Source organism: Taudactylus pleione, unplaced genomic scaffold (genome assembly GCF_031769625.1).
Source record: "Taudactylus pleione unplaced genomic scaffold, aTauple2 ptg000378l, whole genome shotgun sequence".
Lineage (NCBI taxonomy): Eukaryota > Metazoa > Chordata > Amphibia > Anura > Myobatrachidae > Taudactylus > Taudactylus pleione.
Window position 1 is genome coordinate 1,833,286 of NW_028284779.1, and position 25,309 is coordinate 1,858,594.

At 45.6% G+C, this 25,309-nt stretch overlaps 1 protein-coding gene across 2 annotated transcripts in view; it reads left to right on the plus strand.

Annotated features, from left to right (window-relative positions):
- Positions 1 to 9,669: 9,669 nt before the first annotated feature.
- RNF8 (ring finger protein 8) overlaps positions 9,670 to 25,309 on the plus strand; it is a 30,721-nt gene continuing 15,081 nt past the window's right edge. Inside the window, exons 1-3 of one of the 2 annotated variants that reach the window (XM_088445348.1) lie at positions 9,670 to 9,998; positions 21,583 to 21,711; positions 23,269 to 23,928. In XM_088445348.1, the coding sequence (XP_088301474.1) occupies positions 9,915 to 9,998; positions 21,583 to 21,711; positions 23,269 to 23,928 (873 nt within the window). In that variant the 5' untranslated portion in view covers positions 9,670 to 9,914. The remainder of the gene's footprint in view (positions 9,999 to 21,582; positions 21,712 to 23,268; positions 23,929 to 25,309) is intronic. The other variant, XM_088445347.1, reaches the window with a different exon arrangement.

Below are 25,309 nucleotides of genomic sequence, written 5' to 3' on the forward strand. Positions count from 1 at the left end.
ACACTTGATTTTACCAACATGTACAAAGACTTGTGGCTTACACACACTTATTACATTTCCTTAGAGGTGCAATGTCCTAGAGGTGACTTAAAACATATTATTTTTTTTTTTTTTTTTGCTGGACTTACTCTTTAAGTGCTAATAATATTCCCCCTCCTGCCACGCTCTCCACTACTCTCACTGGTTTCAACTGCTGCCCCTGCTGGTTGCAGATTAACACCTTGGGCAATGGCTGAATTTACAGTGGATTCATCATCATCTTGATAACGCCGGAATATGTGACCGTACATATTCCTTCAGCAGTTCACAAATATATGCATGCTTATGTATTTCATTATTATTTTCATTGCAATTAAGAGTATATAGAAATGATTCAGAATATATATTAGTTGTAAGTTGCAGAGGACCGTCACATGTCGAATGGCCGCAGGCCTAGAGATGAGGTTTACCCTCTTTCTAAAGTAGGCAGGTGTGTGTCTGAAGCAACAAAGCAACAGTTATTATTGGTTAATATTGTTTAATCTAAAAGGTATAAGTGTTATTACGGGAATAGGTATAAATTAGAACTGATGAAAACTATTTCTTCTCTAGCAAGACAGCATAATGGGTTAGTTGAGTATGAACAGACTAGGAGACAGTAGGTCTCAGATCTGTCTAAGCAAGAAGGGAGCTAATCAGGATAGCCTTGGCCTATATGCGGTCACCAGTATTTTGAGAACATAGAAAGGAGATTGTGGGTTTTGTTATGATTAAAATATATAATTAGTGAAATGTTTAGTGCGCATGAATATTGAATTAATTAATTAATATTCGCCATTTTAGAATATGTCAGTAGCAGAGAGGAAAAAGTATAAAAGATTGATCAAAAAGGGGAGGGGACGGTCAGTCGGGTTGAGCAGGAGAGATCGTAGGTCGAGAGAGTCGCGGGGCGCTGGGCTGTAAGTATAAACATTGGCTGACTGTCACCTTGGGAGTCTATGCTAGGCATTGCATATAATCATTTTGTTACTGTTGCTAAACTAATGTTTTTTTATGTTGTAAGTCTGCTTTGACAATAATACCATAATACATGTATAATTAATTTGCTTTTTAAGTAAAACATTGTCATTTATTTTAGAGTTGGTATTGGTGTGAATTATTCCATTTCTTCTTATAATAAGTAAGGTTTAAAAATAATATCCAAAACACCTCGCCATAGCAATCTTGGAGGCCCCAGCGAGATACACCTGTTGACGCCCGCTGTATCGGAGATTGAGAGAGAGTGCACGGCAATGAGTTATTTTGCTCATTAGATAATTTTTATTTTTAAACGTACAGTTTTTTTTTTTCCTCCCCCTCAGTCTTTGATATGATGGTTAAGTTAAATTGTGCTGTATTGATTGTTTTGGACTTGTTTTGTATTGGTAGGATTTGTTTCTCAAAATAAGGTTTTTCTCCGTTGTGTAGTTTGTATAAGAAAGTTTGGTATTTTGGAGAAATGGTGTTAGGAGGAGGGATTCTCCCCTCCTTTTCTTGTCTGGGCATTGTGCCGAGTAGATAGGGAAAGTAAATGGTATTTGCTGAGGGTTTTTTTTTCTACTTCCCCGTGCACTGAAATATGTTGAGTATAGAATAGAGAGGATTTATAAATTTGCAGGTTAAGTGATTTTCTTGGCATTTTTGTTAGTTGAGATATCTATTTCTGAAATTATTGGTAGATTGATGTTTTTTTTAAGAACTTTTATTGATACCTTCTATTTTCTTTTTCTGCTCACTCTGAGAATTTATTTTTTTTGCGCAAACCAGTTTTTTTGTTTTTTTCCTTTTTCATTTTTCTTCCTTCCTTGCTCTGTATGAAAGAGTGACGTATGATTGGTTGAATGACGTATGTTTGGGTATTTGGCTTACCTTCACGGCAGCAGGGTCTGGAAAGAAGCCCACCCGAGTATCGCTTACGGCTTCCGCTTGGAGTTGGGGTTAGATTAGGGTCTTGTCAAAAAAAAAAAAGAGACACTATAAAAAACCGTAGATAGCAGTGTATATGCAACTTGTGTGAGTGATCTATAACTTTTTTTCTTAAAAAAAGAGAAAAAAAAAGGTTGTGAATACTGGCCCTCATTCAGAGCCGTACGCTCTGAATGAGGGCCGGGCTCCATTTTCATGGAGCGTCCTCCTGGACGCTCGTATAGCTGTGGGTCACCACCCACAGGCTATACGAGCGTGCTTTTTGATGGCCGCGATGGTCGAGACCATCGCGACCATCGAAATTGCGAGCCGGAGCCTGCGGTTGAGGTTTTCAACCGCAAGCTCCGGAGTGATTTTGGCTCTATCAGAGCCAAAATCACTCCCACTGACATCACTAGTGATGTCAGTGGGCCGGCTTCTGACGGGAGGCGTTCCCGTGGGAACGCCCCCGTCAGGGAGGCACGCCCCCGGCACGCCCACCAAAGGGGGCGTGCTGTCAATCAACATTGACAGCACGCCCCCTTTGATCGGACACAACGAGCGAAGGACTTTCCTTTGCTCGTCGCGTCTGGCGCATGCGCACGACGGAGCTCCCTCCGTCGTGCGCATGCTCAGTGCATAACATCGACCCACTTGCGAGCGGACAGCCACTCGCGAGTGGGTCTGAATCAGGCCCCCTGTCTTTTATCCTTCCTCATTCTTCTGTCTTTCTTTCATTGACAGCCCCATTGACAGGGACCCCTGATGTATCTTAATTGTGCATATGTTGCTGTGTTAGAGTTAGTAAAGGATTTGATTACTATAGATGAGGTTTTCCTAATATTTTATGATATATGCAATGTTTTTTGTTTTTTTTTAATTGAGGTTTGAGGATTTCGATCCAATAGTGTTGTTAGAGAGTGATTTGTCATTTGACTCGGTTTTTGGACTTGGGTTCCGACGGAAGCCGTTCATTAGAATTGTTGTTTGTTAGATGGTTTCCAGAAATTTTAAATTGTATTTGAGTCATTTTTTTCCCAGATATTAGGGACAGTATTGTTGTGTTTTTTTGGTGGTTGGTTTTGTGGTTATAAAAATTAAATGTCAGCAAGGGGTTAGGACGGGAGGCATTTGGTGAGCTGGCTTTTCCCATTTTCCCCTGTAGTATGCCTTGTATGAGAAGTGGAGTAGAGAGACATGAATCTGGTTATATGAATTGCGGGGTAATATTGTAAACAAAGAGAGAAATCCACGTGGTTAGATATAAATTTACAGATACCTGATAACGAAGACAGGTATATAAATAGACTTGTGTAGTTACAAGTGATGCAAAAGGTGTCCTGAACCCTAATAAAGGGGGGCACAAGGTAATTGAAGTACTGAATCTGTTAACGAGGTCAGATTGTACCTGAGATGTGTTTGGCCTGATAACGAAGGACAGGAAACACGATTAGGGTAGTTTTTTAGGGTAGTTTTTTGAGTTTTCATTTTGACAGACGTGTCACAATTTTAAAGTGAAAGAAACAGTTGATCTCATTTGATTTTTAAAAGGCAACATTGTCTAGTACTTGTATGGGATTGGAGTTGGTTCTTGTAAGTTATAAGAGGGTAAGAGTAAGTGATTTGAGGGTGAAGAGGTTGATTGTAGCTTGATAAGCTACAGAGTATGGGGAGAATGGCACGTGACGCACCTGGATGGTAATGGTTGTTTGAATGAAGGTGAGAAGGAATTGGTTTGGTGAAACGGAAATCTGAAACCAGGGTAGTTTACCATGAAATTGTAAAGGTATCCCACTAACAAAACTTGTACTTAAGAAAGAATTAATGTTTCTCATTGCAAGTGTAAAAGCTTATTTGAGGAGCTGGAAGAGTGTTCCCGTTTGAAGGTCATAGAGATTAGCTATTTAAGAAAAAAAAAAATGCAGTTTTATTTTTGCAGCAGAGCGAGAGAGAGACATTTCTTTAATATGGCATCGAGTGAGTTGCCAAGAGTTACCAGGGTAGTTATTTAAAAATATATATATATATGTTTAAAGAAATGCAACAGAGGATGGGGAATGAGGGTAGTGTAATGTGGGATCTAGGAATAATAATAAAACAAAAGCATATGTGATTAGGAATGACAAGTATGTATGCAGTTATGAAAGACAAGTACGGAGATGAGTGTGAAGTTTGTTGCAGGGTGGAGTGGGATGACGGATGGACCTCTGGTCATTTCCCCATGGCTGGCACATTTAACCAATCTGTTTTGGAGGCTTTGAAAGCAACAATTATTTTTTTCAAGTTGGTGAATAGGGTTAAGTATTTGCAATGTCTGGCAATATGGCAGCAGGAGGCTGAGGTGGAACAAGGTGGCAGTCGGCCAACAGCAGCGTCCCCGGCTCTCACAGCTGGCCCGACTGACCCCCCTTTTGTTTATTATTTTTTTCAAGATTTGAACCCCAGAGACTCCTGTCTCTGGTGATGACAATGTTGATGTAACGCTTAAGCTTATTACTTTCTTTATGCTTGCTTATTTTAATTAATAATCATTCCAAGATTTGTATCTCACAGACTATTGTCTCTCAAGCTAACTTAAATGTCTAAGCTTACTGCTATATTTATGCCTGTTTATTCTAATCAACAATTTGTTTATGACTATTCCCCAGAAGTGAACTGTTAGATCTGATTCAATTCATGATTATTACTGATATTCGTGTCCTTCCTGCAACTAATCTCACTATCATTAGCAGGTTCAATGTGTCCTGGATACCTTATATTTATCTAACCATTTATTGTTTGTGAGGACTTCACAGTTTCCGGATGTTGTCACAGAAATCCTACATCATGTGCAGCATCATTCACAGAAATTGTGCAGTTATTTATGTTTCCAGATATAATATCATATCCCATGTGTTGTTGAAGGTGACAGGGGTACACATTTTACAGGGAAGGTATTACAAGCAATATGTCAATATATGGGTTTATTAAAAAAAAAAATCAAAATTGAATGTGTAAACACTAACATTGAGTACAAGTTAGATAAGGTGGCTATGGAGACTACCATGAGTTGACTGGGGGCTTTTACCTCTGGTTTTGTATAGCATCCACACCACTCCAAAGCGATCACTTAACCTGTGCCTTATGAGCTATTTTTTTTTTTTAAACTGCCTATCCTTTTTGTAAGTCAAGCAACGGACTATGATTTAACTACGGACTATGTTATACAATTCTCACAGCATCTGAAGAAAAGCAAGGAAAGCTTATGAAGAGACTCCCAGAAGAACCTTGTCATGGAGTCCAGTCTGGAGACTATGTAATGGTGAGAAATTTCTTATGTTCTGGTTGTCTCATAGATCGATGGCAAGGCCCGTTCCAGGTTCTGCTAACAACCTCGATGTGGCTGAAAAGGACAATTGGATTCACAAAATCTCACTGCAAGAAGGTTGCCGACCCGGTGGTGAGGTCAGTTAAAGCCAAAGAAGATGCAGATAAAGACATTGACTGTGATTTAAATCTAATAAACTTATTTGATGATGGGCCTGATCAGAGCCACAGTTCAGACCAAGATAAGGTTCACAGAATCGGGGACATTATTAGTAGTGTTCTGCGGGTTGTGAACAAAGAAAAGGAAAAATGGCTATTGGTGATCAAGTCTCTGTGTATCCATTGATTGGGAAAGTAATTTTTTTTCCATTTTTACATTTTTTATTGTGAATAGGAGCTGAGAAGGACTGGTGACTGATGAGGACGGTGTGGAGAGTTATCCTAGGGGTACTGCCGGGGTGATATTGGTAGACTCCACTCCTATTTTGAAACTCATGATCACAAGGGATATGGTTTTAATCACATTAAGAGTCATAAAAGACGCACACACTCATTTTAGTACTGATACTCCCAGGTATAGGTAAGCATCAGAGGATGGTCAGAAGACCAAGGGAAAAAATAATTAAAATGTTTGAAAAAGAAATACATTAAAGTAACAAAATACAGGTAAATAAGGTCTCATACTGGTACTAGATGCAAGATACATCTGATGAAGTATTGGGAGAAAAAGAGACATTACTGTAAGGCAAAGGTGTGAAGGGTTGTCTCACAATTCCAAGGTGTATATGTAAATACTATGGTTTAAATTCAGAAAAGGGGTACACAATGGTGCAAAGACAGCACCTCTATACACACTTCTTCCCTGGACACTTATGAGCTTATAGAAAGAACAATAAAGTTGATTGTTGTGGATGTAGTCACCATGTCATTCAGGGAAAGTTGTGCTAATGTTTATCTCATTGCACTCAAATCAAACAACACATCACTCACTATGTGGAACTCACACACTTGAACCTTATAATGTCACAGGTTCCCTACGTTTAAAATTAACAAAGTATCCAAGGTATGATAAGGACAACATCATGTGTATTACCAAAATGGTACAGGAACTGAAGGTATTTATTTGCGAACCAGTGTTTGGAACACAATCTTACAAGGAGGATGTTACTGAATTAAACTTGTTTGGGGATCTTTTAGAAATTATTAAATACACAAAACCTAATAAAAAAATTATATGTGAGTGCATTAATAAACTGTAATAACAGAAGGAATGTAGGGGTACAATAAAACGTACAGTCATCATATCGCAGAATGGAACAAGCAAGAAGAAAGCGTGGATGAAAAGGGTGCCCATTGTAATGTTCCTTATAATGTTTTTCTAACACATTATCTAATAAACCATGACACTAATACAGGGGTTAAATTATATGTGTGGGCATAAGGCTTATAGATGGTTACCGGTGAATTCTTTTGAAATGGGTCTTATAAGAACACTGCTACTTGATGCAAAGGTAACACAATAGAAAAAAAAATCTAAAAGAAACATGTGAAATAATTACTGTGTAAGAATGGTAAATAGAAATACAAACGGTATATGGAAAAGTACAAGGACCTCTTTACACTGTCCCAAAGTTATAAGGTTGGTTTAGGATTTGGTAACATAACAACATTTGGTACATAGGGAATTAATAAATAATATCGCAGACATTGTGGTAAGAGAGTTTCAAGCAATAAAACACTGAATTAAAATGCAGCACACACTAACTTACAGCTGTAACGTTGGATATTGTGTCACATTACAAACAGTATATGAGTTAAAGTGTTGTACATACATCACAAATTATTCTGATGCAGAAGAAATAAAATAAAGGTTAAATGAAATTACTCAGGTTAAAAATGAATTTGCTGAATAAACATGATGGTATGATTCCCGACAGCTGGTTCACCTGGTTGAACCCCAGTACCTAGTTTGCGTGAATTGGAAATTGGTTTGGCGACATTATGCACACAATGGGAAGATTAATTATTTTTTTTTTTGTCATGATAATGTTATTGATTTTCTATATATTAGTGAAATGCTTCAAGAAGATTTTCCAATAGATTAAGAAGAAATCGGATGATGCAATCTATGAGAGATATGAACTTTCTTCAGAGATATGAACTTTTTTCGGAGTTATGACCCCTCAAATTTCATGAGGATGGAACTGATAACGCCGGAATATGTGACCATACATATTCCTTCAGCAGTTCACAAATATATGCATGCTTATGTCTTTCATTATTATTTTCATTGCAATTAAGAGTATATAGAAATGTAGGTCGAGAGAGTCGCGGGGCGCTGGGCTGTAAGTATAAACATTGGCTGACTGTCACCTTGGGAGTCTTTGCTAGGCATTGCATATAATCATTTTGTTACTGTTGCTAAACTAATGTTTTTTTATGTTGTAAGTCTGCTTTGACAATAATACCATAATACATGTATAATTAATTTGCTTTTTAAGTAAAACATTGTCATTTATTTTAGAGTTGGTATTGGTGTGAATTATTCCATTTCTTCTTATAATAAGTAAGGTTTAAAAATAATATCCAAAACACCTCGCGATATCAATCTATAATTAAATTTTCCTGTGGGTGACTTAAATCAGGGTATTAGTTACTTTTTACGATTTTTTTAATGATTTTTGAGATTGTTACTGAAGCAGCTCACTGAGAGATCCATGGGTACAGGTTTTATTTTTCTACTACTAACATTGATGGGAGAGGGGCAGGAGAGGAAGCCATGAGCTGGGCAGCAACACACAGCTAGGAGGAGATCCCTGGGGGGGTTCACGGGGCAGACTCATCAGGGACGGGAGGCATAGAGGAGAGGAGGTGGACTGCAGGGGCATTAAGGCAGAGGCAAAGAGGAGAAGTGGCATATAGGGAGACACTGGCATAGAGGAAAGGAGGCAGTGAAGAGGCAGGAAGCTGAAGGTGACCGGATTGCATAAATGCCTACTTTTTCATCCCCTCTCCAGAACTCCGGAGAGGTAATGCAGCTAGCTCTTTCAGGGGACGGGCTCTCAAGTTTTATTGTCTTTTTAGCCCCTCGATACGGACCGTGATTCCGTTTTTATCTCCCCCATTCTGTCCTCTTCACTAGGAAGTGGTTGGGATGTGGAAGATCCGGCCACTATCCTGGGGGTGCGGGAGACTGCCTGAAAAATTTGGAGCCTCCTGCAAGTTCTGGTAGAGCAGGTAAGTATGCAGGAGGGATGCGGTCAGAATAGGGACGGTCGGGATGTACTTACTCCCCCTATCCGCAATACACATTCTTGGGATGCCGGCACCATGATTCTAAGCCCCGGCATCCCGACAGTCAGTATTCTGAGCGCATCCCTCCTGCAAACTTAGGCACTAGGGGGAGGGTTCGGCTGCAGGGGGGGGTATTAGGTTTAGGCTGCGGGGAGAGTTAGGGGGAGGGAGAGGAGAAGGGTTAGAATACTGACCGTCAGGTGCAAGTATCCTAACCACGGGATGCCAGCATCGGGATTCTGACCGCAGGGATCCCAAGTGCCAGCATCCCGTTCCCAACCCATGCCGGATCTTCTCCTCCTTAGCACTATCCCTTCCGGAGCCCCCGTGTGCTGCCGCCCGCACTACTGAGCGGACCAGATGCAGTATGCCATCTGCTTCTCGTGAGCGCTGTCCCGGCATGCCAATTTTAATACATTCAGGTGATAATTTCTAATATCGCATACCACCCAACATGGACCATTCCAGGAGGGACAAAATGCTCCCTTTTCTGGACGTCCCTTTTTAATTTATGATTGTCGTCACCTGTGGTGAAACACCTTTCTTATTAATGAACAAGTTCAACACAGGCGCCGATAATCATAACTTAAGAGGGACGTCCAGGAACAGAGTATTTTCTCCCTCTTGGTAGGGGTCTCTCATGTTGGGAGATATGCTATGGTAAAGACTATTTCCACTTCAGATTCTGTACCCGTAAGTGACGTGCACTGAGGGCGGAAGTGTAGTTTCCTGCCCACACAGCCCACCAAAAAAAGAACGTTAACCCCTCGCAGGCTCGCTACGCTCGCCACATGGTTATATTCCCCCTCTATGCCCACTTGGATGGTAGGGAATGACGTTGGACACTGGCTGATGATGTCATGGTCAATCTACGGAAGTGGATCTAGCTGCTTCCGATATTTTTGTTGCTATCGCAACGCAAAGAATTTATCGCACCACAATTGCATAGGAAATGCAGATAGTGATAAATATGCCCCTAAGCCTCGATAGTGTACCATTTTTGTTGCTCTGGTGACAGGCCTGGTCTCATTTTTACGTAATTAAGCCCATTAGTGTCCTAAAATGCGTCGTGTAGAGATATCGATGACGTTGGCCAGTGTCAGTGACGTCACGCAGACAACACGTTGGCTCCCGCCTCCTCTCACTTGCTAGAGGTCCCAGAGGCAGATGGTCGGCGCTCGGTTATGCATGTCTGACGCCTGGCTGATTGGGGCGCTCCGGGTGTGATTAGTTCCGGCTGGAGGAACGTTCTGCTGCGTAGTGCGGCCGTACTATCGGTTCTGGATGAGGAAGCGCTCGGCGCTGGATTGGTCTGGGCTGGCTGATCCGGTGTTGGCGCCCCCGGCCAGCTCCTGTCTAGTCCGCTGAGCGCTCTTATCCCGGCGGCCGAGATGGCGGAGAGCAGCGACCTGTGCTGGTGCCTGAAGAGGCTCGGGGAGAGACAGGACCGACTACTGCTGCCGGGAGGGGAGGAGGTGAGGTGCCCCGAGCCACAGAGCTTCAGACAGTCACCTAATACCACTACCAGCACTCATACCTACCCCAGTACCCTAATACTGCTACCAGTACTCTTATATACACCCCAGTAGCCTGACATTACCATAATACACACCCCAGTACCCTGACAGTCCCCTAATACCACTGCCAGCACCCTTATACCTACCCGAGAAATCTAATACTGCTACCGGTACTCTTATACCAGTACCCTGACATTGCTATAATACACACTCCAGTACCCTGACAGTCCCCTAATACCACTGCCAGCACCCTTATACCTACCCCAGTACCCTAATACTGCTACCAGCACCCTTATACCTACCCCAGTACCCTAATACTGCCACCAGTACCCTTATATACACCCCAGTGCCCTAATACTGCCACCAGTACCCTTATATACACCCCAGTGCCCTAATACTGCTGCCATTACCCTTATACACACCCCAGTACCCTGACAGTGCCCTAATACTGCTGCCATTGCCCTTATACACACCCCAGTACCCTAATACTGCTGCCAGTACTCTTATATACACCCCAGTACCCTGACATTACCATAATACACACCACAGTACACTGACAGTCCCCTAATACCACTACCAGCACCCTTATACCTACCCCAGTACCCTAATACTGCTACCAGTACCCTTATACACACTCCAGTACCCTGATAGTATCGTAATATTGCTGCCATTACCCTTATACACACCCCAGTACCCTGACAGTGCCCTAATACTGCTGCCATTACCCTTATACACACCCCAGTACCCTGTCAGTGCCCTAATACTGCTGCCAGTACCCTTATACACACCTAATACTGCTGCCATTACCCTTATACACACACCCAGTATGCTGACAGTACCCTTATACACCCCAGTACCCTGACAGTGCCCTATTACTCCTGCCAGTACCCTTATACACACCCCTGTACCCTGACAGTGCCCTAATACTGCTGCCACTACCCTTATACACACCCTAGTACTTTGACAGTGCCCTAATACTGCTGCCAGTAACCTTACACACCCAGTACCCTGACAGTTCCATAATACTGCTGCCATTACCCTTATATACACACTCCAGTACACTGACAGTGCCCTAATACTGCTGCCATTACCCTTATATACAAACCCCAGTACCCTGACAGTACCGTAATACTGCTGCCAGTACCCTTATACACACCCCAGTACCCTGACAGTGCCCTAATACTGCTGCCATTACCCTTATATACACACCCCAGTACCCTGACAGTGCCCTAATACTGCTGCCATTACCCTTATATACACACCAGTACCCTGACAGTGCCCTAATACTGCTGCCATTACCCTTAAAGACAATAGTACACTGACTGTACCGTAATACTGCTGCTCTTACCCTTAAACACACATTAACCTTATACTCTCTGACAGTGCCCTAACTCTGCTGTCAGTTACCTTTTACACACCCAGTACCCTAATACTGCTGCCAGGCCCTTAATAAACAACCCAGAATCCTGGCGGTGCTCTAATACGGGTCCCAGCACCATTATACACACCCCATTACCCTGACAGTGCCCTAACACTGCTGACAGTGCCCTACAACTGCTTCCAGTACCCTTATACACACCCCAGTACCCTGACTGTACCGTAATACTGCTGCCAGTACCCTTATACACACTCCAGTACCCTGACAGTATCGTAATATTGCTGCCCTTACCCTTATACACACCCCAGTACCCTGACAGTGCCCTAATACTGCTGCCATTGCCCTTATACACACCCCAGTACCCTGACTGTACCGTAATACTGCTGCCAGTACCCTTATACACACCCCAGTACCCTGTCAGTGCCCTAATACTGCTGCCAGTACCCTTATACACACCTAATACTGCTGCCATTACCCTTATACACACCCCAGTACCCTGACAGTGCCCTAATACTGCTGCCAGTACCCTTATACACACACCCAGTATGCTGACAGTACCCTTATACACCCCAGTACCCTGACAGTGCCCTATTACTCCTGCCAGTACCCTTATACACACCCCTGTACCCTGACAGTGCCCTAATACTGCTGCCACTACCCTTATACACACCCTAGTACTTTGACAGTGCCCTAATACTGCTGCCAGTAACCTTACACACCCAGTACCCTGACAGTTCCATAATACTGCTGCCATTACCCTTATATACACACTCCAGTACCCTGACAGTGCCCTAATACTGCTGCCATTACCCTTATATACAAACCCCAGTACCCTGACAGTACCGTAATACTGCTGCCAGTACCCTTATACACACCCCAGTACCATGACAGTACCCTAATACTGCTGCCATTACCCTTATATACACACCCCAGTACCCTGACAGTGCCCTAATACTGCTGCCATTACCCTTATATACACACCAGTACCCTGACAGTGCCCTAATACTGCTGCCATTACCCTTAAAGACAATAGTACACTGACTGTACCGTAATACTGCTGCTCTTACCCTTAAACACACATTAACCTTATACTCTCTGACAGTGCCCTAACTCTGCTGTCAGTTACCTTTTACACACCCAGTACCCTAATACTGCTGCCAGGCCCTTAATAAACAACCCAGAATCCTGGCGGTGCTCTAATACGGGTCCCAGCACCATTATACACACCCCATTACCCTGACAGTGCCCTAACACTGCTGACAGTGCCCTACAACTGCTTCCAGTACCCTTATACACACCCCAGTACCCTGACTGTACCGTAATACTGCTGCCAGTACCCTTATACACACTCCAGTACCCTGACAGTATCGTAATATTGCTGCCCTTACCCTTATACACACCCCAGTACCCTGACAGTGCCCTAATACTGCTGCCATTGCCCTTATACACACCCCAGTACCCTGACTGTACCGTAATACTGCTGCCAGTACCCTTATACACACCCCAGTACCCTGTCAGTGCCCTAATACTGCTGCCAGTACCCTTATACACACCTAATACTGCTGCCATTACCCTTATACACACCCCAGTACCCTGACAGTGCCCTAATACTGCTGCCAGTACCCTTATACACACACCCAGTATGCTGACAGTACCCTTATACACCCCAGTACCCTGACAGTGCCCTATTACTCCTGCCAGTACCCTTATACACACCCCTGTACCCTGACAGTGCCCTAATACTGCTGCCACTACCCTTATACACACCCTAGTACTTTGACAGTGCCCTAATACTGCTGCCAGTAACCTTACACACCCAGTACCCTGACAGTTCCATAATACTGCTGCCATTACCCTTATATACACACTCCAGTACCCTGACAGTGCCCTAATACTGCTGCCATTACCCTTATATACAAACCCCAGTACCCTGACAGTACCGTAATACTGCTGCCAGTACCCTTATACACACCCCAGTACCATGACAGTGCCCTAATACTGCTGCCATTACCCTTATATACACACCCCAGTACCCTGACAGTGCCCTAATACTGCTGCCATTACCCTTATATACACACCAGTACCCTGACAGTGCCCTAATACTGCTGCCATTACCCTTAAAGACAATAGTACACTGACTGTACCGTAATACTGCTGCTCTTACCCTTAAACACACATTAACCTTATACTCTCTGACAGTGCCCTAACTCTGCTGTCAGTTACCTTTTACACACCCAGTACCCTAATACTGCTGCCAGGCCCTTAATAAACAACCCAGAATCCTGGCGGTGCTCTAATACGGGTCCCAGCACCATTATACACACCCCATTACCCTGACAGTGCCCTAACACTGCTGACAGTGCCCTACAACTGCTTCCAGTACCCTTATACACACTGTAGTACCCTGTTATCTGCCCAGCACCGTCATACACACTGCAGTACTGCTATCTTCCTAGCACCTTTATACACACCACAGTAGCCTGACAGCACCCCATTATCTCCTTATAGCCCCTATATTCCTACCAGTGCCCTATTATCTGCACCTTTATATACACAGTACCCTGGCAGCACCCCATTATCTCCTCATAGCCCCTATATTCCTGCCAGTGCCTTATCTGCCCCGCACCCTTATATACATCAGTACTGTGACAGCAAACTTTTGTCAGCCCATATCCATGCCAACACCATGAAAGTAAAATGCAGTTTATTATTCTGGCATTCCACTGCAACTTGTGTAAAGTAAAAAAGAAAATCTCCTCTCCCTGTATTATGGCCAGCTAAAGCCCCCACTTCTCACCAAGCAGAGACCAAATAGTTGTGACATTAATGACCCTATATGAATGAATCCAGTACACAGGGGCTGTGCGAAAATACGCCAATGTTGCAGACGACAAGGATTGTATGGAGACGCCAGCCTGCGGCTTTGCATATCCAAGAATCTGCATGCAGAGACGCAGCATCGGATGCAGATCATTCAGTTCTAAGTAACTCTATGGCAGGGGTCAAGGAACTTTTTACCTTTTACCCCAAAATATATTTAGATACGCCGACGTTACCCCCTTGATTTGAAAGGAAGGAAATCATATAGCAGTGCCCCCATATAATGCCCCTGTAGTAGTGCCCCCATATAATGCCCCTGTAGTAGTGCCCCCATATAATGCCCCTGTAGTAGTGCCCCCATATAATGCCCCTGTAGTAGTGCTCCCATAGTTATGCCCCTGTAGTAGTGCCCCCACTCACCTTAATCCCCGCTCCTGCATCCGCCGACGTCCTGTCCGCCCGGCTGCTCCTCGGAACTATGGGAGAGACGTCATGATGTCTCTCCCATAATGCGCATGGAGAGAGCCGGAAGCTGGAGTTCAGAAGAGGACTCCAGCCTCCAGCTAACGCGGCGCTGCAGGGAAGGAGCCGGGCGCCCGCTGGTAATAACATCCCAGCGGGCGTCCGGCTTAGAGCCTCCCTGCGGCACAGCCGGGCATGCATATGAATCATTCTATATTATAGAATGATTCATATGCATGCCCGGCTGTCCTTCCATTACCCCCAGGAATTTCATTTTTTTACCCCATGTGGGGTAATTTACCACTGCTCTATGGCTACTCAGAATGGCAGCGGGAACATTTTTATTGCGTATGAGATCGCAGGTGCAGGTTGGGACGTGCTCCTAAAACCATAGTGACACATCTGTTTTTTGCCACAACTCCTAGGAAATCGGTATGATTTACCACCTCCTCCCCCCCCCCCCCAGTGCCTAACCCCCCCTGAATGCCTAAACCTAACCCCCTTCCCTGTAGCCTAACCCTATGTCTCCCGGGAAGGTGCCTAACCTCCCCCCTAGGGTGCCTAACCCTAACCTCCCTGGGTGGTGCCTAACCCCCCACCGGGAGCCCCTAACCTTCCCCCCTCCCTGAGGCTGTCTACGCCCGGCTTTCCTTCGATCGGTATGCCAGGTGTCGGGCTCCCGGCGTAGGTCTAATGACAGGCGTTAGGATATCGACGCCAGTCATTAGACAGGAAGCCGGCGGTCGGGATTAAGTTTTTCGGCTTCCCGACTGCTTCCCACTCCTAGTTAACTCCTACAAACGTTCCCTGACTGTCAGTCACACTGTTAGTAAAAAAAAGTGCTGTGAGCGACTATGGTAATGTACCTTGACGCATGCGCAGTGCAATTTAGACACATACGCAGTTTACTGATAATTGCTGAACTGCGGTAATACCGGCTTTGCGTCCATCTCTAAATCGGTATCCGGTCATTAGGTTTGCAGTAAAAAGGTCGACAGGCAGTGATCGCGCTGAGCGACAAAATATGTGGGTCCCAGGAACCCGCCACTTTAAAAAAAATGGGGTCCTACCTGACCATTTCTGGGTCCCATCATAATTTATGCTTTAGAGCTCCCCACTGGACCGTCAGACCTCCCAACATGCCACCACACATGCCTGCATCCCCCTAGAGTGCCCATCTGATACCCCCAATTGTATCGGTTTTGTACCTAGAGGTCAGACCACAGTACCCATTAACAATAATGGGGACTGCAGTCTGCTGCGGTAGTTAGCCTTCTGCAGGAGATTTCTGTGAATCTTCTGCATTAGACTATTCTTACATAGCTTTGATAAATTATGCAGAAACTGTAGTTTCAGCATCATTTTATGAAAAACCACAAACTAATAAATGCATTTTAAAAACACAGTAAAAAAAAATGTTGTTTTCTTACCTTTGAACAAAAATGCTTAAGGAATTTTCTGCATCTAGCTGTGCACTCTTCTGTCCATTTTATTATGTGAGAGCTGGATGGGGGCCGCTGCGCTCGTGATGCAGGTCCTTTTGGCTCCTTGTCTTGATGTACGGGAGTCAGAGCTGGGGACAGGAGTAGGAGGTTGGGAGCCGGGCACAGGAGTAGGAGATGGGGAGCCAGGCACAGGAGGATTTTTGGAGGGGCTTTAGGGGTAGGCAGGGACACCAGAAGGGGCTTGGTGCCCCCAGGTATTAGAGGGGAATGGGAGCCACATACAGGAAATTATAGAGGTGAGCTGGGGATAAGTGAAGTAGACAGGAGAAGGGGCTGGGTGACACCGGGTATTAGAGGGGGCGGGGGGTCACATACAGGAGGAGGGGAGCTTTGGAAGGAGAAACGGGTAGGAACAGCAGAAGGGGCTGTACATAGTGGCCGGACCTATTTAGACGGGTATTCGAGGAGGTGGGTTGCCACATACAGGAGCAGGTGGAAGGTAGCTGGTGACCAGAGGGACAGCAGAAGGGACTGGGTGACACCGTGTATGAGATGGGGTGGGGGGAGGGGCACATACAGGAGCAAGTGGAGTGGAGCGGTTCACCAGAGGGACAGCAGAAGGGGTTGGGTGACATCGGGTATTGGATGGGGTGGGGAGCCACATACAGGAGGAGGTGGAGGGGAGCTGGCGACAAGTGTAACAGGTAGGGACAGTAGAAGGGGTATGGGTGACACCGGGTATTAGGGGTGGAAGGGAAGCAGGGATTAGAGCCAGAAATCTGGGGACTGCTGGGGCCAGGTGCGCTGCGGTACTATCGTCCTAATTTGCAGCATGCACTTGGCTGGCTCTTCCCAACATGTGCTGGCTATGGCCGCGCTGTCCACAGGCAGAGGAGACGAGAGACTGGGGGCGGGGCCTTGTGTCTCCACTGTGCTTCTGGCTGCACATAGGGGGCGGGGCCGCGGCTCTGCACTGTACTGCTGGCAATAGACAGCACAGGCAGCCCAGCAGATAACCAGGGGCGCCGAAGGGGGGGAGTGGGTACAGATTACCTGGACTTCCTGAGGGGCCTGGCGGGGGCCTGGGTCCGGCACCGCCCCTCCCTCCCTCACTGCAGCCCAGCACACACCGTATGCCGAGCTGCAGTGGGAGACTGCTTGTGGCTGCTGAGCAGCAGTCTCCTATGCCTGTGGGGGGGAGCTATCACCCTGATCGCGCCCCCTGGCTCTGAGCCAGGCTGAGTGGGCTCAGAGCGCCCCCCCCCCCTCCTTAGCGCGCGGTGCTGCAATCCTTTTTTTTTTCTTCTTTTTTCGGGAAGGGGGCGTCACCATGCCTCCCACAATTTGGTCACGCCCCCTGTTACCCGGGCTCACCGCGGCTCTTGGCGGGCCTGCAGATAACAGCGGCCGGCCCGAGGTATTAAAATAGACCTGGCCACTATGTACAGCATCCCAGCCCTTCTGTCTTCTGCTCCTGACTGTGAGCTTGGTCTCCGGCTCTGCCTCCAAATAGCAGGAGGGGCAGCAGCGAATGAAATTTCTTCCAGCTTCTGAAGGGATAGGTTAGCGCTATTGGCTGCAGCGGAGCGCGTCCCGGTAACCCACCCATTCTACAAATGTGAGTCCCCGGTCCTCAATGCTGGGTAAAATACGCGCTATAGCGCATATTTGCGAACTCTCGACAGGGTCTGAAGGTCGCACTAAAGGTCAACACATTTTTTTTTTTTTTTGTTAGGCACTTACTGGAGGGTAATGGTTAGGCACTTACTCCGACAGTTAGGCACTTACCCCGAAGGTTGGTGTTAGGCACTAGAAGGGACGGTTAGGGTCAGGCACCTACCTCGATGGTTGGGGTGAAGATTAGGGCTAGAAAAAAAAAAGTGCTGACCATTTCTGTGTTGACCTAATGACCCTGTCGACCCCGACGCTGGTTTGCACTGTCCCCCTGGCTTCTATCACGCAGTTAGTTTTATTTTTCGTTGCCTGATGGAAAATTGCACAATTCTATCCAGACCTGCATCCATATACAGTATAACCGAGTATAATAGCGGAGCATAATTTTATATAGAAAAATAAGTGCAGTGCTGGCTGTCGGATAATCATTTTTGAATGAAAAAAAAAAAAAAAGACAAGCATAAATAAATAACGCACGGCTGGCCTAATTTATGCTAAAACAAATTATCTTAAAACCAATCCACTGATGCTGCAGTTAAAATGCATTATATAGGTGTCCAAGCACAAGTATATTGTGCAAACCGACCAGCCCCTCCTCCCAAACGCATGCTGCTGCTTGGAAAGGTCTGCGAGCGTAATCACAGGTCCCATTCTGCACATGTGCAGAATAGGTCCTGCGCCGACCCCTAATCGGAGATGTACGTTCATCTGATGAATGGACATCTCTGAACGGGCCAACCTGTTTTAGAGACTTGATTTACTTCCTGGCTAAGGGTATATCGCCTATAGTGCAGCCTCTCGGATCCGTTTGCTCCACGCTGTAGACTGCCAGGCACCTCACAAATGCAGGTGCACGCTCTAACCATGCTGAACCTAATAATATACTGCTAAATTGCATCAAAGAGGTTCTTGGCATAATGATGGCCATAATTATGGGCCTGCCAACCATATCCAGGTGACCTGATGGAGCACTACAAGTCTCAGCAGGTAGCACCTGACATTGTGCTTAGGGTGTGCAATCTAGGGCCCCTCTCCCTATGTATGCCAGGTACCTCACCCCTGCTGGTCACAAAGACACCGGCCGGCGACTACAAAGGCTCTTTGTCCCGTTTCCCCACCTTTCCAAAACCTGTCGATGCCGTCAATAGGCCATAAAGATACGATATCCCAGTTCGTTTTTGATATAACCACTCTCGATTTTCTCCAGTGACTGCTGGTAGATGGACCTAACCGGTCCATCTACACTGTAACATGATAAACGGGACAATTCACAGCCCTGGGTTGGGAGCATCTGGCTTACATTTTCCACTTGTCTTGCTACAGATATTGGTCCATCATATGTAAGTAGCCATTACCATCAGGTGACCACTGGGTGGCAATAAAGGAATGTTTTTGGGGTTTTTTTCTGAATTGTTCCTATAGTTTGCACCTATCATTGTAGTTATCTGCATAAGCTGATTATTTACAGATTAGTTTTTTTATTTTAAGGATGCATTGTCCTGTCCTGCTGGATACCGGAGAGGTTGAACATACAGTCGGGTGCATAAATATTGGGACATTGACAGAATTTTCATATTTTGGCCTCTATTCACCACCACAATGGCTTTGAAATGAAACAAACAAGATGTGCTTTAACTGCAGACTTTCAGATTTAATTTGAGGGTAATTACATCCAAATCAGGTGAACGGTGTAGGAATTACAACGGTTTCTATATGTGCCTCCCACTTTTTAAGGGGCCAAAAGTAATGGGACAAATTAAACAATCCTAAATCTAACTTTCACTTATTAATACTTTGTTAGAAATCCTTTGCAGGCAATTACAGCCTGAAGTCTAGAACGCATAGACATCACCAGACGCTGGGTTTCATCCCTGGTGATGCTCTGCCAGGCCTCTACTGCAAATTTCTTCAGTTCCTGCTTGTTCTTGGGGCATTTTCCCTTCAGTTTTGTCTTCATCAAGTGAAATGCATGCTCAATCGGATTCAGGTCAGGGGATTGACTTGGCCATTGCATAACATTCCACTTTCTAACCTTAAAAAACTCTTTGGTTGCTTTTGCAGTATGCTTCGTGTCATTGTCCATGTGCACTGTGAAGCGCCGTCCAATGAGTTCTGAAGCATTTGACTGAATATGAGCATATAATATTGCCCAAAACACTTCAGAATTCAGTCTGCTGCTTTTGTCAGCCGTCACATAATCAATAAATACAAGGGAACCAGTTCCATTGGCAGCCATACATGCCCACGCCATGACACTACCACCACCATGCTTCACTGTTGAGGTGGTATGTTTCGGATCATGAGCAGTTCCTTTCCTTCTCCATACTCTTCTCTTCCCATCACTCTGGTACAAGTTGATCTTTGTCTCATCTGTCCATAGGATGTTGTTCCAGAACTGTAATGGCTTTTTTAGATGTTGTTTGGCAACTGTAATCTGGTCTTCCTGTTTTTGAGGCTCACCAATAGTTTACATCTTGTGGTGAACCCTCTATATTCACTCTTGTGAAGTCTTCTCTTGATTGTTGACTTTGACACATATACACCTACCTCCTGGAGATTGTTCTTGATTTGGCCAACTATTGTGAAGGGGTTTTTCTTCACCAGGGAAATAATTCTTCTGTCATCCACCACAGTTGTTTTCCGTGGTCTTCCGGGTCTTTTGGTGTTGCTGAGTTCTCCGGTGCGTTCTTTCTTTTTAAGAATGTTCCTAACAGTTGATTTGTCCACACCTAATGTTTTTGCTCTCTCTGATGGGTTTGTTTTGATTTTTCAGCCTAATGATGGCTTGCTTCACTGATAGTGACAGCTCTTTGGATCTCATATGGGAGTAGATGTATTATAGCGGCACTTAACGTGCCGCTATAACGCTTCCCGCTTCGCCTCTTTACCGAGGCGAAGCAGGAAGCACTACCGTTGAGATGTATAAACATCTCATCGGCCGGAGAGGGAGAGCGTTAACTCCACCCTCCGGCGCTACCCGCTAGAGACGGCAGCGCATCAGCCTAGTGCTGATGCGCTGTGATTCTTCCCGGCCGGCTCCACTGAGCATGCGTGGGATTTCGCAAGTATCGCGAGATCCCCACCTGGAGCCGGTAGACGCCGCAGCAGGGACAGCGCTTTCCCTGCTGTGGGGATAGGCTAGCGCCAGGCTGTAGCTGTCGGTAACGACAGCTACAGCCAGCCGAACGGTCAGACGATCTGACCGTTCGTACATAGCCCAGGCTATCAGCGCTGCTATCTTGTCATTTACCGCCCAGACCCCCGATCATACATCGGGGAGAAGCGGTATCAGCGCACATAACGTGCGCTTATACCGCTTCTGGGCTTCATACATCTACCCCATGGAGAGTCGACAGCAACTGATTCCAAATGCAAATGTCACACCTAGAATCAACTCCAGACCTTTTACCTGCTTAATTGATAATGAAATAACGAGGGAATAGCCCACACGTGTCCATGAAATAGCTTTTGAGTTGATAGTCCCATTATTTTTGGCCCCTTAAAAAGTGGGAGGCACATATAGAAACCGTTGTAATTCCTACACCGTTCACCTGATTTGGATGTAATTACCCTCAAATTAAATTTGAAAGTCTGCAGTTAAAGCACATCTTGTTTGTTTCATTTCAAAGCCATTGTGGTGGAGAATAGAGGCCAAAATATGAAAATTCTGTCAATGTCCCAATATTTATGCACCTGACTGTATTACTAAGCCTTTATCTATGTGCAGGTAGCTGTTTCTGATTGGTTATTCTGTCTCCTTCAGGTCACTGTGGGAAGAGGGCTTGGAGTAACCTACCAGTTGGTCTCTAAAGAATCTCCCCTTATGATTTCCCGCACACACTGCATATTCAGGCAGGACGCTGAGGGCCAGTGGACGGTCACTGACAACAATGTGAGTCTCACCAATACGTTGGGGTGATACATTTTGCAATTTACCCTGTATGTATTTATTACAGCTTTAATACTCAGCCCTCTCTGCGCAACTCAATATCTAGCAAATTAACGTAAGCGTAACATAAATTTGCAGCAAATACAGATACCCTAAACATAATACAGAGGGGAGGTGGCCGTTTTGGGTTATCCGTTCCAAGTATTGTTCATCCTTCCCATGAAAGTACTAGGCAAGGAAGCCAGCTTGGGTGCACTACCTTGGTTTAGCTGGGCAGAATAGACAAAGCCTGGATGAGATAACACGTAATGGGTGAGCTGCAGGATACAGGATCTATACTGACCCATTTCTCTCCTCCCTTTTGCCTTCAAACTCATTGAGCATATTGTTTGCAACCGCCTTTCTTTCCTCCCACTCCCTGCTTGACCCATTTCAGTCTGGCTTCCGTCCTCTCCACTCCACTGAAACTGCCCTCACGAAAGTCAGCAACAACCTCCTTGTTAAATCCAAGGACCACTACTCTCTGCTCATTCTCCTTCACCTCTCTGCTGCTTTCGACACACTGGACCACCTCTCCTCTCAAATCCTTCACTACCTTAGTCTACGTGACACTGCCCTCTCCTGGCTGCCCTCCTACCTCTCTACCCGTTCCTTCTGCCTCCCCTCATGACTCCTCTCCCCCCCACTTACAGTAGGTGTTCCCCAAGGATCTGTAGATGGCATGCGCACATCGTCTATTCACCCGGCAGTCATCGGTCACCACTACTTTTCCCACCCATGAGACACTGCGGCCCGCAAGTGGGGAAGGCTGAGGGCATGCTGTTTTACCGGAGCCCTGCTAAAACAAGCTAGCTGGAACACTAGAAGTGATGTGCAGTGGGGACCAGGTCATAACATAAAACCGGAGAACAGGGAAGCGACCATCTTGGGTGTATCACAGTAGTTACTTAGCTGGGGCTGGAGGCCTGGGTAATGTATATGTTTTGTTGGTAAGGAGGCCAGCCAAAGTTGCAGGAGGGTGGAATTGAAGAAGAATAGGATGCTGGGTGTGCAGTGCTTGAGAACTTTTTTTTGCGGTTAGCGTAGGCCAAAGTCCAGGCCATTTCTAGTTGCATGTCCCGTTATTCTTCATGCTTGTAGTTGCCAGCCTATAAATTGTGGACTAAAATAGGAGACACTGCATCAGCTAGTATGGGGGGGAGTTATCAATTAGCACTGCGGGCTAATTAACAGAGGAGATGTGACAGAAAGGTAAGGTCACCGTGCAAAGCAGAGATATGTTAGATGAAGATGGAGTTACCTGCGGGGAAAAGGAGAAACTGGTTCGATCTCTAGTAGCACGTCTTCATGCTGGAAATGGCCAAAGCCTGTGTAGGAAGCTTTCTGAACCAAAATCTTACCAAACTAGGGACTACAGAAGAACATTAATAAAATAGGGGAGAAAGTTATCGAAATGAAGCTGCTCCTATATTATATTATATTAGCTGATTCATTTGCATTGCCAGTCTCATCAATCTGTGAATAAAAACATCCCCTTTGTAATGTTTTTTTTTGTTGCAGAGCTTGAATGGAGCTTGGCTGAACAAGGAGAAGATGGAGCCTCAGAAGGCCTATGTCCTGACGAAGGGGAGCTGCGTCCAGCTGGGCGTACCCCTGCCAAACATGGACATGGCGGAGTTTGAGTATCAGCTGGTTCAGGAGAATCTGGAACAAATTCAGACATTTCTGATTCGACCACAACTAGAAAAGTCCAAGCCGCCCCGGACCAAAAGGAAACTCAACTGTGATGATTCTGAGTGCTCTGGAACGGAGGGCACCTCCAACGCATCTAAAGCAAAGGTCCACCGCTCCTTAAGGGATGGGGATGAAGCCGCTAAATCGTATAAGACGGAGTTGTCCAAACAGCCCACTTTGAAAGTGCTTGTGGGGGAACCTGGACTAGAAGGCTCTGTGGAAGAGGTGACAGCTACTCAGCCACAGTGTCCCATCCCCTTACAGTTGTCCATACTGCGGAAGTCAATGGCAGAAGTCCGGAGTCTTAATGCGCAACTCCAGGAGATACAGGTGGCCATGGGAGATAAACTGAAGAGCGGATCAAAGGGCAGCAAATATCTGCAGGAACTTAATAGCCATTTCAATGAGCTTAATGTGAAGCGTGAGGATGTACTCCAGAGTGTCAGCCAGCTGAAGAGGTGTCTCCAGGAGGCGCAGAAGAAGGAGGTAAGGAGTTAGAGGAAGGAGTCAATTTATTTTCGCAGCCAAACATATCTTGCTTAAATCTGATATCATAGAATAAGATAGTAGCTGTTCATTTTAGATCAGCAATTATTTTGTGTGGATGTTCCCGTGACCAATCCCTACTCCTTCTCCTTGCCAGGATATCCTCTCACCTTCTAGGCAGAGATGTTTATTGATATTCGTTTATTTTTAAACCTCATATGTATTTGGTGATGTACCATAAAAACAATTGAGATTGGACGGGCCACCTAGGGCTTCATTTAATTGCACTACTTACTGCTGGAGACTTAGGGCCTGATTCAGAGCCGGACGCTCTGACCAGAGCGCTCGCTCTGAATCAGGGCCGGGCTACCTAAAATTGGGCATAGCTGTGGGTTACCACCAACAGTTTATGCGAGCGTCCATGATGATGGTCGTGATGGTCAAGACCATCGCGACCATCGGGCTTGCGACGAGACCCTGCGGTAGGGTCTCGTTGCCGCAAGCCCTGGAGTGATTTTGGCTCTATCAGAGCCAAAATCACTCCCACTGACATCACTAGTGATGTCAGTGGGGCCGGACCCAGACGGTAGGCGTTCCCATGGGAACGCCTCCGTCTGGCAGGCACGCCCACCAAAGGGGCGTGCTGTCACTCACCATCGACAGCACGCCCCCTTTGGTGCGAGACCCATAACGACGGCTTCCCCGTCGCTCGCCGGGTCTCGCGCATGACGGAGCTCCCTCCTTTGTGCGCAAGCGCACTGGGGCACCATCGACCTGCTTGCGAGCGTACAGCGCTCGCGAGCTGGTCTGAATGAGACCCTTATTTTGTTCACTATCGTAGTGATACTAACGAATGTGCCGCCAGCGTTTAGCAACACTCTCCTCTCTAGCGAGGTCCAGAGGTGTCCTCCCTTCTGTTGCTGGCAGCCTAGCACTGCTAACCAGAGGCTGCTGAGTAATGTGTATGCACAACATCCGTAAGTGTATAACAATGTTTTAGCTACTTACATGCTCTCCATGCACACATACAGTAAGCCAGATATACCCCATGAAATGTGCATTACAGCATTGACCTCCCCACTGCTCTAGGACCACATTGAACCGGCTCTCAGTCTACACAGTTTATCCTATGTGCTATTAGAGCATTTATCCTATGTGCTATTAGAGCATTTATCCTATGTGCTATTAGAGCATTTATACTATGTACTATTAGAGCATTTATCCTATGTACTATTAGAGCATTTATCCTATGTGCTATTAGAGCATTTATCCTATGTGCTATTAGAGCATTTATCCTATGTGCTATTAGAGCATTTATCCTATGTGCTATTAGAGCATTTATCCTATGTGCTATTAGAGCATTTATCCTATGTACTATTGT